We start from the raw sequence: 12,906 nt of genomic DNA, 5'->3' as shown, positions 1-12,906 counted from the left end.
ATAACATATTTGTTATTTAAAAAAAATAAAAAAACTACCTTTGCAATCAATTTAATTATGTGATTGGGTGTTCTCTTTCTGTACACAAATGACTTGACATGATTGCAGCCACAGCCAGGGGCATAACTCTATGGGAACCCATAGATACATTTGAATTTCAATTAGCAATGTCAATCCAGGCGATAATTGTAATTGTAGTTGGAACAGCACCCCGCTATTAGTATTAGTTGTAAGAATAGCCCCACCATTGCTATCACTAGGAGGAATAGTGCCCCATCATTGGTATTAGTGGAAGAAATAGTGTCCCATCATTGGTATCAGTGGGAGGAAAAGTGCCCCATCATTGGTATCAATAGGAGGAATAGAGCGAGGGATAGTGCCCTATCAATGGTATTAGTTAGAGGAATAGTGCCCCTTTGTTGGTATTAGTGGGACAAATAGTGCCCTATCATTGGTATCAGTGGGAGGAATAGTGCCCCATCATTGGTATTAGAGGGAGGAATATTGCCCCATCATTGGTATCAGTGGGAAGAATGAATGAATGAATGAAATACTTGTATAGCGCACAATGCGAACTGAATCACCTCTAGGCGCTGTGGCGAGCTTTGATCATCTGCTAGAAGAGGAAGGTCTTGAGTTTTTTCCTAAAAGCCAGGTGATTTTCTTCCAGGCGGATGTTGATTGGTAGAGCATTCCATAGCCGAGGCCCTTGGACAGCGAATCTCCGGTCCCCCTTGGATTTATACCGGGCTTTGGGCACGAGGAGGAGGTTTTTGTTGGCTGATCGAAGACTGCGGTTTGGTGTGTAATGATTTATTTTCTCCATTAGGTATTGCGGAGCTTCTCTATGCACGCATTTGTGGGTGAGGCAAAGGGTCTTGAACGTGATCCTATTTTTTACGGTTAGCCAATGTAAGCTCCTCAGTGAAGGAGAGATGGATTCCCAGGGTTTTTTCCTGTTATCAGCCTTGCCGCCGTGTTTTGGATCAGTTGTAATCGCGCAAGTTGATATTAAATAATAAAAATTAGAATAGTGCCCCATCATTGGTATTAGTGGGAGGAGTAGTGCCCCAACATTGGTGTCAGTGGGAGGAATAGTGCCCCAACATTGGTATCAATGGGAGGCATAGTGCCCTATCAACGGTATTAATTGGATGAATAGTGCCCCATCATTGGTATCAGTGGGAGGGACAGTGCCCTATTAATGGTATTAGTTAGAGGAATAGTGCCTCATCATTGGTATTAGTGGGAGGAATAGTGTCCCAACATTGGTATCAGTGAGAGGAATATTGCCCTATCATTGGTATAAATGGGAGGAATAGTGCCCCATCATTGGTATAAATGGGAGAAATAGTGCCCCATCATTGGTGTTGGTGGAAGGAATAGTGCCCCATCATTGGTATTAGTGGGAGAAATAGCGTCCCATCATTGGTATCAATAGAAGGAATAGTGCCCTATCATTGGTATCAATGGGAGTAATAGTGTCTCATCATTGATATTACAGGGAGGAATCGTGCCCCATCATTAGTATTAGTGGGAGGAATAGTGCCCCAACATTGCTATCAATGGGAGGAATAGTGCCCTATCATTGGTGTCAGTGGGAGGAATAGTGCCCCATCATGGGTATCAGTGGGAGGAATAGTGCCCCATCATTGGTGTCAGTGGGAGGTATAGTGCCCCATCATTGGTATCAGTGGGAGGAATAGTGCCCCATCATTGGTATCAGTGAGAAGAATAGTGCCCCATCATTGGTTTCAGTGGGAGGAATAGTGTCCCAACATTGGTATCAGTGGGAGGTATGGTGCCCCATCATTGATATTAGTTGAAGGAAAATGTCCATAATTGTTGGTATCAATGACAGGCATAGTGCTCTATCATTGATGTCAGTGGCAGAAATAGTCCTTTGTAGCAGTAAGAGGAATAGCACCTCATCATTGATATTAGTTGGAGAAATAGCGCCCTACCACTGATATTAGTTGGAGGAATAGAGCCCCATCATTGATATTAGTTGGAGAACTAGTTTCCCATTGTTGTTATTATTTTGAGGAAAATGTCCCTAATCATTGGTATCAATGGGAAGGATGGTGACCACCATTGGTGTCAGGGGCAGATATAGTCCCCTGTAGTGATGGACGAACTTCCGACGGGACGTTTCGCGAACGCGGACCGCGAACGCGGCCGATCGTTCGCGAAACCAAACGTTTGCGGCGGGCCCCATTGACTTCAATGGGAGGCGAACTTCGCAAACCTTTAGGTCAAATTTGCAGCCACAAGATAATTATTAGCTGGGCAAACATAGTCCCACCACATGGCCAATGACATAATACATGTATGAGGTGAATTTGGGATCGATAACTACAAGCATTCTTTTTTTATATGGGAAATTGTTCTGACAATTCAGGACTGTGGAGCGCATGAAGGCAATGGAGGATGGGGAAGGTCAGGGACCAGGGTAGGCAAAGAAGAGGGTGCAGGAGATGATCACCAGCAGCGTCACATACAGCAATGACACATGCACCGTGATAGAGTCATCTGACAACAGCACCGTGATAGAGGGCACTGACATCAGCAGCGTGATAGAGTCATCTGACAACAGCACCGTGATAGAGAGCACTGACATCAGCAGCGTGATAGAGTCATCTGACAACAGCACCGTGATAGAGGGCACTGACATCAGCAGCGTGATAGAGTCATCTGACAACAGCACCGTGATAGAGAGCACTGACATCAGCAGCGTGATAGAGTCATCTGACAACAGCACCGTGATAGAGGGCACTGACATCAGCAGCGTGATAGAGTCATCTGACAACAGCACCGTGATAGAGAGCACTGACATCAGCAGCGTGACATAAAGCACTGACATCAGCACCGTGATATACAGCACTGACAGCAGCACCGTAATAGAGAACACTGACATCAGAAGCATGACATTAAGCACTGACATCAGCACCGTGATATACAGCACTGACAGCAGCACCGTGATAGAGAGCACTGACATCAGAAGCGTGACATTAAGCACTGACATCAGCACCGTGATATACAGCACTGACAGCAGCAGCGTGATAAAGAGCACTGACATCAGAAGCGTGACATTAAGCACTGACATCAGCACTGTGATATACAGCACTGACAGCAGCACCGTGACATTAAGCACTCACACCAGCACCGTGATATACAGCACTGACAGCAGCACCGTAAGCAGCCCCAAGAGGAAGTCAGCACAGCACAGGGATGGTGTGATCCCCTCATAATAAGCAGGCCCAGGAGAAACTCAGCACAGCACAGGGATGGTGTGATCCCCTCATAATAAGAACCCCCAGGAGTAAGTCAGCACAGCACAGGGATGGTGTGATCCCCTCATAATAAGCAGGCCCAGGAGAAAATCAGCACAGCACAGGGATGGTGTGATCCCCTCATAATAAGAACCCCCAGGAGAAAATCAGCACAGGGATGGTGTGATCCCCTCATAATAAGAACCCCCAGGAGAAAATCAGCACAGGGATGGTGTGATCCCCTCATAATAAGAACCCCCAGGAGAAAATCAGCACAGGACACAGGGATGGTGTGATCCCCTCATAATAAGAACCCCCAGGAGAAAATCAGCACAGGACACAGGGATGGTGTGATCCCCTCATAATAAGAACCCCCGGGAGAAAATCAGCACAGCACAGGGATGGTGTGATCCCCTCATAATAAGAACCCCCAGGAGAAAATCAGCACAGGGATGGTGTGATCCCCTCATAATAAGAACCCCCAGGAGAAAATCAGCACAGGGATGGTGTGATCCCCTCATAATAAGAACCCCCAGGAGAAAATCAGCACAGCACAAAACTCAGTGACAGTGACAAAACTCTTAGTCCTTATACCGATGAAGGACTGCTGCAGTATAGGGCAGCAGTCAAGTATAATATTCTTTCTATATTTGGAAGAAAGAATATTATACGTGTACAAGCCTATTACCATACCACTGATACCAGTCCTGAAAAGAACCTTTGTGGAACTAATAGTAACAGCTACTGTTTAAACTGACCCTCACTGCCTGACACACTGCTTCCTTCCTGTCCCTATACAAACTGGCAAAACAGAGGAGACTGGAACGATAACTGGTTACTCGAATAGCTCTTTTGTGGACCTGATAGTAACAGCTAATGATGATGATGATGATGATGATGATGATGATGACTAATCTGGCTGTCCCTAAAATAGCAGCAGACACAGCGCACTGTGCCTTTCTCTAAACTGACAAAAGACACTCAGGCTGCTGCAACAATCAGTAGCACAGCAAACCTATATACACCTAACACCTATACCAGTCCTGAAAAGAACTTTTGTGTACCAAATAGCTAGCGTTTTATCTCTCCCTACTCCACACAGCAACCTTTCCCTATAGTGACAGAAGAAAGAATGTAAAATGGCCGCCGGATCGGGTGTATTTATAGGTTAGGGGGAATGTCCAAGTGTCCATGTGCTGTCATGTCTCAATTGGCTGTCCTGTACTCCATGATGGATGTGTCATCATAGGTCAAAGTTCTTTTACACATTAAACACGAAAGTCCGCCGGGCGAACGACGCCAATAGTCCGCCGAACGAGCGGACCGCGAATGTCCGAAATTCGCCGCGAAACGACCGCCGGGCGAACCGTTCGGCCATCACTAGTCCCCTGTAGGAATAGGAGGAATAATGCCCCAAGGGCTGGATAGGTGCAAGCCAAGGGCCCATGTCCGGAGACCATTACTTAATGCAATGCACTAGTGGAGGACATGCTGGCTTGTTATACACAGAATGTAACATGAAATATCTGCAGTATCTGAAGCCAGAGCTCCTCTAATGTTCTTGTGTAGAAGATGACGGTGGTTGAGTAACCTGAAAAGATTTAGCAGTCTAATTATTCTTTGGATCTTTTTTTGTTTCAGAGATTATGGCTCCATCTCTCGAATTCAATTTTCTTCTTCTTCTTCTTCTTCTTCTTCTTCTTCTGAAGACAATTTTGGACGCCTGAAAACAGGTTTTTTAACATGAAAGATTTTGTTGTGAGATCTCAGTGTGATTTGCTGAGTGGATTGTCTGTATTTGGCAGAGGTGACACTTCTATCTATAATTCATTGTATCTTGTGTAGGATAATCCTCCGTCTACACCGGGGGGCTTCTGAGAGCCTCTGTATTGATTGTGTTGGTCCGTCCGTCACTCTGGATGAAGGTGACAATGGGAGGGGGGGGGGGGGGGGTTGCATATCGTGCAGGGGATCAATGTTAGCCCCCCCCCCCCGTAAGCACTTTTCTTTGATGGCCTGATGTACTTTGCTGTCATTTCAGACAACTAAAGGCATTGTTCTTCCACAGCTATAATAAAAGGGAGGGGATGGGTCAAGGCAGAGCCGAATCCTATTTGTCCATGTCCCCCCACTCTTCCAGGGCTTCAAGGTGGAAAGGCATCGCCCTTGAGAAATGAACTTCCTTTGAAATGCCCTTTAGAATGAACCTAGCCTTTCTCAACACCCTTTGGCATGCAGGAACCCCTTGCCCCCCCAGGAACTCAGGCCTCAAGAACTCAAGGAACCCCCTGCTAAAAATGGTTATATATATTTACTTTTAAAAATGTATGAAATGATAAAATTTCAGAAAAAATTTCAGTCAATGAAAACTGTAATGTCTCTTTACATTGGTAGTTGTTGGCAGGGCGGGGACAAGGGTTTGGCAAGAAGGGCAGTTACCCTGGGTGCAGTGAAGCAAAGGGGCAAAAAATGAACGCAGGGTGGTACACCCATTACACAGCATGTATTAAAGCGTAGTATCGCCTAATTTTTTTTTTTTTTTTTTTTTAAATCAGCAGCTACAAATACTGCAGCTGCTGACTTTTAAAACATGGACACTTATCTGTCCAGGGCACCCGCGATGTCGGCACCCGAAGCCAACCCGTCCCTCAGCGCCGCCATCTTCAGTAAGGGAATCAGGAAGTGAAGCACTACTGCGAATGTGTGACTCGTGCTGCGCTATCCCACTGGTCCCTGCTGTCTTCTGGGACCTGTGTGTCTCCCAGAAGACAGCGGGGGACGGAAAAGGCGTTGGAAGTGGCATAGATACCCACAACTTGCACTGCGCTATCCCACTGGTCCCTGCTGTCTTCTGGGACCTGTGTGTCTCCCAGAAGACAGCGGGGGGATGGGGGGTGGAGAAGGCGCCGGAAGTGGCGTAGATACCCACAGGTGGCTCGGCTATCTATGCCCAGGAGTGGGAGCAAAATACCTGTATTAGACAGGTATATGCTCCGCCCTCCCATCTGAAAGGTGCCAAATGTGACACCGGAGGGGGGGGGGATTCCGAAAAGAGGAAGTTCCATTTTTGGGTGGAACTCCACTTTAATAGTGGGGGAGGGGGGGTGCAATTCTGCATCCTTGCATCCTTGACCTGGGCGCTGGGTGACCCTGTCCCAGTACTGGTTGGTGGAAAAGTGCTTCCTTACACTGAGGGCCAATGTGAAGGCCCCACCCGTGTCCGGAAATAAGGGGTGGGCAGGAGGGGCAGCTTCTATGAGAGAGTGGTAGGGGGGTGGCTCCAGATCAGAGGCTGGCTACCACTGAGATACAGCTTCATGTCTGTTCTGACAGTTACTACTGTCACATAATGCTGCTCCATCATGGCTGCTCTCCACATCAACCACCCACAGCTGACATGAAAAACATACCATTTCAGGCGCAACTACCTTCTAGCTGCTGGAAAGCAAATGATTGGCGATGCATGTGCATTGCATACTCCATGCCAACCATGGACGGCTTAAGGAAAAGTCCCGCAACTCACAGGTGAGACAGCATCGGCTGTGATTCGAAGGGTACTCCCAAGGAGGGGTGGGGTGCACATCCTGCCACTGCAGCAGTCACATGTAAAGTGAAAAATTCCGATATTCTGCGCTCCCACACGGATGGCTTAAGCAAAGGTGCAGAGAATGGGAACAGGGAAGTACACCTATTCTATGTCATGTGTTGGCAGAATGAGGTAGGGGGACTCTGTTCTGCACTCCCGCCCTGGGCTATGGATGAATCTGTCCAGGTATTGCCCCCACTCCTTATATGTATGCAAAAATAATGTCCTCTTACATTGGTGGTCATTGGAAAGAATTCTGGTCATTGTAGGCTACCTGTTTTTAATATTTATATTATTGTGATAATCACGGGTTTCATGTCTATGGCTCTGCCATGGGACATTAATGCTGAAACTACACAAGCACTGTCAGGCAAAAGATGAATCTACTACCATTCAATATCAAATAACCCATAGCAACTACCAGGGTTGTACATTCACAACCCTTGAACTTGTGTGTTGGTGGGGGGGGGGGGGGGCATCATTGATCAGTCAGGGGAGCCAAATCTGGGTAACAAATCTCCAAGGTAGCCACCAAAATATATTCAACTGGGGGTCAAATACAACTGCAACACAAGATAGGAGTGCCTCTAATGCCGCGTACACATGATCGGATTTTCTGGCGGGAGATGTTGGATGTGATCTTGTTGTCGGAAAGTCCGACCGTGTGTAGGCTCCATCGAACATTTCCTGTCGGACTTTCCGCCAACAAATGTTTGCTAGCAGGTTCTCAAATTTTTCCAACAACAAAACTTTGTTGTCGGAAAGTCCGATCGTGTGTGCACAAGTCCGTCGCACAAAAGTTCACGCATGCTTGGAATCAAGCAGAAGGAGCCGCACTGGCTATTAAACTTCTTTTTTCCTCGGCTCGTCATACGTCTTGTACGTCACCACGTTCGGAATTATTGGCCAACATTTGTGTGACCGTGTGTATGCAAGAAAAGTTTGAGCCAACAACCTTTCGAACAAAAATCCACGGTTTTGTTGGCAGAAAGTCTGATCGTGTGTACGGGCATAAAAGTAGGTTTACAGAAGATGAAATGGATAGTGTTCACCTGAAGATATAGCCAGGAACACACATGTGTGCAACCACAACATGTCAGCTTGTAAGACGAGGTTTCTCAACTAGGGTTCCTCCAAAGGCCGTTAGTGGTTGCTTGAGCAATGAGTAATTTCTGGTAGACATGTGCGATTCGTTTCGTACGAATCTCAAATTCGTACGAATTTCTCAAAATTCGTACGTTCGGGAGGATCCGAAATACGAATTGCCGTGCGTCAATTCTGTACGGAATACGAACTTTTGTTTACAAATTTCGGATTTCGGATCAGTTGTCGTCGAATCGACGACGACTCAGTCATTATGCTTATTATGACTTGCAAAAGACTTCTGTAATAGAAGTCAATCTAAGTTGCCTGAAGACATCAGTGAAAGACTTTCCTCCTCTCTGGGCTGCCAAGAAAAGAACAAAGTGATACAATGTTTCTTCTTCAATGGGCTGAACTCCCTGTGTAGAAGTTCTCAGTTTAACCATTTAAAGACTAAATCTTTTCTGACACTTGTTGCTAACAAGTAAAAATCCAGTATTTTCTGCTAGAAAATCACTCAGAAGCCCCAAAAATTATATATATTTTTTTAGCAGAGACCCTAGGGAATAAAATAGCGGTTGTTGCAATATTTTATGTGATGCGGTATTTGCGCAGAGGTCTTTCTAACGCAAGTTAGCCCTTTTTTTTCGGTCGACCTCTAGAGAGCACTGACATTAGCAGCGTGACATACAGCAATGACACCTGCACCGTGATAGAGTGATCTGACACCAGCACCGTGATATACAGCACTGACATCAGCAGCGTGACATAAAGCACTGACACCAGCACCGTGATATACAGCACTGACACCAGCACCGTGATAGAGAGCACTGACATCAGCAGCGTGACATACAGCAATGACACCTGCACCGTGATAGAGTGATCTGACACCAGCACCGTGATAGAGAGCACTGACATCAGCAGCGTGACATAAAGCACTGACACCAGCACCGTGATATACAGCACTGACACCTGCACCATAAGCAACCCCAGGAGGAAGTCAGCATAGCACAGGGATGGTGGGAGCCCCTCATAATAAGCAGCCCCAGGAGGAAGTCAGCACATCACAGGGATGGTGAACTTTACAAACCTACAGGTCCATATTTGCAGCCACAAAATAATTACTAGCTGTGCACACATAGTCCCACCACATGGCCAATGACATAACACATGTATGAGGGGAATCTGGGATCGACAACTAAAAGCATTCTTTTTTTATATGTGAAATTCTGAAAATTCAGGACTCTTGAGACAATGGAGGCGAGGGATGGTGAGGGTAGGCAAAGAAGAGGGTGCAGGAGATGATCACCAGCACCAGCACTGTGATATACAGCAATGACATCTGCACCGTGATAGAGTGATCTGACACCAGCACTGTGATAGAGAGCACTGACATCAGCAGCGTGACATAAAGCACTGACACCAACACCGTGATATACAGCACTGACACCTGCACCATAAGCAGCCCCAGGAGGAAGTCAGCACAACACAGGGATGGTGGGAGCCCCTCATAATAAGCAGCCCCAGGAGGAAGTCAGCACAGCACAGGGATGGTGGGAGCCCCTCATAATTAGCATGATCACGGTGCAGGTGTCAGTGCTTTATATCACGGTGCTGGTGATCATCTCCTGCACCCTCTTCTTTGCCTACCCTGACCTTCCCTCGCCTCCATTGTCTCAAGAGTCCTGAATTTTCAGAATTTCACATATAAAAAAAGAATGCTTGTAGTTGTCGATCCCAGATTCACCTCATACATGTGTTATGTCATTGGCCATGTGGTGGGACTATGTGTGCACAGCTAGTAATTATTTTGTGGCTGCAAATATGACCTGTAGGTTTGTAAAGTTCACTATCCCTGTGATGTGCTGACTTCCTCCTGGAGCTGCTTATTATGAGGGGCTCCCACCATCCCTGTGCTATGCTGACTTCCTCCTGGGGCTGCTTACGGTGCAGGTGTCAGTGCTGTATATCACAGTGCTGGTGTCAGTGCTTTATGTCACGCTGCGGATGTCAGTGCTCTCTATCACGGTGCTGGTGTCAGATCACTCTATCACGGTGTAGGTGTCATTGCTGTATGTCACGCTGCTAATGTCAGTGCTCTCTAGAGGTCGACCGAAAAAAAAAGGGCTAACTTGCGTTTGAAAGACCTCTGCGCAAATACCGCGTCACATAAAATATTGTGACAACTGCTATTTTATTCCCTAGGGTCTCTGCTAAAATATATATATATATATAATTTTTGGGGCTTCTGAGTGATTTTCTAGCAGAAAATACAGGATTTTTACTTGTTAGCAACAAGTGTCAGAAAAGATTTAGTCTTTAAAAAGTTAAACTGAGAACTTCTACACAGGGAGTTCAGCCCATTGAAGAAGAAACATTGTATCATTTTGTTCTTTTCTTGGCAGCCCAGAGAGGAGGAAAGTCCTTCACTGATGTCTTCAGGCAACTTACATTGACTTCTATTACAGAAGTCTTTTGCAAGTCATAATAAGCATAATGAGCAATGTTTTTGCCTTTAAATTCATCGTAAAGAACGTTCGTACACGTTAACGAACCTAACGACAATTCGTATTTCGTACGAAACAGAACGAATTTCGGACACGAAATACGAAGTACGAATTAATTTTATTACGAATCGAAACGGAACAGAACGAAACAAATTTATTGACAGCGCCCATGTCTAATTTCTGGCTCTCAGATAAGTTCCCACTGAAACCATTGATCTTTTTAACTATCTGTAAGGGGTTAATTCTTCCAAATGACCACAAGTGTAAGGACCATTCTTCCCCCTGACCATCACACTCATGAGTTGTAGATATAGTAATTATTAGCAGCGGTTCCCTAAGACTGGAACTTGTTTCTCTGGATATTTCTTGTTAAAATATCTTCTGTAGAACGTACAGCTGAGGAATTGCACAGTATTTAAATGTTACTGTTTTGATACAAAATAACAGAACCGTAACATTATTTTGTATCCATACAGTAACATTTAGATACTGTGAAATTCCTCAACCTGTATGTTCTACAGAAAATATTTCCACAAACTATATGTAGATAGACTAGTCCTTCAGCTGCAACTAATCTCTTCCAAGCCTACCTGTCATAGTTGCACATATGTGTTGTGACGGAACAATCCAGCACCCATCTTGGGTGCTTCCTTCAAGATATATATATATCTTCCTCCAGTCTGGTCCCAGGAACCAGGTATTATAGCTGAGCACCCAGGACTATACAGCACTAGCTTAGATGCAAACTGGAACTGGAACTTCTCCAAAAGAGCTTCTCCAACCCAGTCTGCAGGAGGGCCACCATATTCCCTCTGACCATTAACCTGTACAAGATTAATATTACACCTTCCCATCCACTCCAGAAAAGAAGCTCTATTGTCCTTATTCTGAGAATTCATCATGTGGTTGTCTATCATTAGAGAATAATCTGCTCTCTCTATGGGCCATAATCAGTAGGTAGGTAATCAGTAGGTAGGAGGCTTACCCCTAGTCCCCTCCAAAAGCCCTGGTCCTGGTTGAGTCTGTCACATGTGTACGTGGCTATACCTTTAGGTGAGCACTAGAAATTTCAACTTCTGGAAACACACGTTACCTCTACTCTAATGCTGCATACACACGACCGGACTTTCTGGTCGGAATCAGTCCGTCGGACAATCCGATCGTGTGTGGGCTAATCCGATCATTTTTCATTAAAAAAAATCCACCAGACCTAGAAATGGAACATGTTTCAAATCTGTCCGACGGACTCAATACCTATCGGGAAAACCTGACAAGGTAGTTATTCCATTAAGTAGGTAGTTAGGTAGTTATAGAATTAAGCCCTTGTACACACGGTCGGAGATTCCGACAACCAAATCCAACGGATTTTGTCTGACGGATCTTGTCCGAAACTGTTGCATACACACGGTCGGACAAAGTTGTCGGAAAATCCAATCTGGGACTACGTTCAGGCTAGTTGCCAATAGCTTTGATGTAGGAATTTGATCTGAGCATGCGTGGCACTTTGTCCGATCGGAATTCTCTACACATGATTGGAGTATGTCCGATCGGAGCATTTTGTCGGAAAATATTTCCGGCAAGTTGGAAAATTTGGTCCGACGGATATTCCGATGAAAACAGTCCGATGCAGACCACACACAGTCGGAATATCCGACAAAACGCTCCGATCGGACACATTCCGTCGGAATCTCCGATTGTGTGTACAAGGGCTAAGTGTATCGGGAAAACCGTTCGTCTGTGTGCTGGTCCGACGGACCAACTACGACGCAAGGGAAGCTATTGGCTACTGGCTATTGAACTTCCTTTTTTAGTCCCGTCTTATGTCATCGCGTTGAAAATTAACGGACTTTCGAACGGACTTAGTCCGGTCGCGTGTGAGCAAGTCCGTTTCCTTTTCGGAAAGTCCATCGGAACTGCACCAAAAATCCGTCGGGAAGACCGTCAGACCTAGTCTGCCGGAAAGTCCAGTCGTGTGTACACGGCATTAGAAGCACCCCCATCTATTTTCTTGCGTTGCAGTTCTAGGAACCTCTAGGACAGTTGCATCTCTTCTATTTCTACATTACTTTGTACCTTTTGTGGCATCCATTCCCCCCACAGCATAGAGGGCCCCCACTGTGGACTTCCTGGGTTTGGTTCGGGGGCTTTGCATCATTGACCGTCTCTCGGGTAGTAGATGGTATTTCATGGCTTCCATCAGGAATTTCTGGCATTCCAGGTCATTGGCAAACATCGGACTGTTCTCCAGGTCTGCAAGAAGCTAAAGCCAAACTTTGGTCAGTCACACACGCCCAATGATAGTTCTTGATAACAAAAATGTTCTACTGGTTTATAATGGTCAGGTTCATTAGAAAATATTGATGGCAAAATGAATAAGGAACAAGATCTAAATCATTTTACATTTAGTTGCTTTTTTTTGTTTTGTTCTAAATGCATAAAAACACATTTTACGTTTTTG

At 45.6% G+C, this 12,906-nt stretch overlaps 1 protein-coding gene across 2 annotated transcripts in view; it reads right to left on the bottom strand.

Moving 5' to 3' along the window:
- KLHL4 (kelch like family member 4) overlaps positions 1 to 12,906 on the bottom strand; it is a 605,202-nt gene that overhangs the window by 56,671 nt on the left and 535,625 nt on the right. For both annotated transcript variants that reach the window (XM_077485270.1, XM_077485275.1), the window contains one exon: positions 12,522 to 12,708. In XM_077485270.1, the coding sequence (XP_077341396.1) occupies positions 12,522 to 12,708 (187 nt within the window). The remainder of the gene's footprint in view (positions 1 to 12,521; positions 12,709 to 12,906) is intronic.

Source organism: Lithobates pipiens, unplaced genomic scaffold (assembly GCF_037356315.1).
Source record: "Lithobates pipiens isolate NorthernLeopardFrog02 unplaced genomic scaffold, aLitPip1_a1.2 Scaffold_1, whole genome shotgun sequence".
NCBI lineage: Eukaryota > Metazoa > Chordata > Amphibia > Anura > Ranidae > Lithobates > Lithobates pipiens.
Note: the sequence above shows the minus strand (reverse complement) of the source record. Positions and strands in the feature narration are given on the sequence as shown.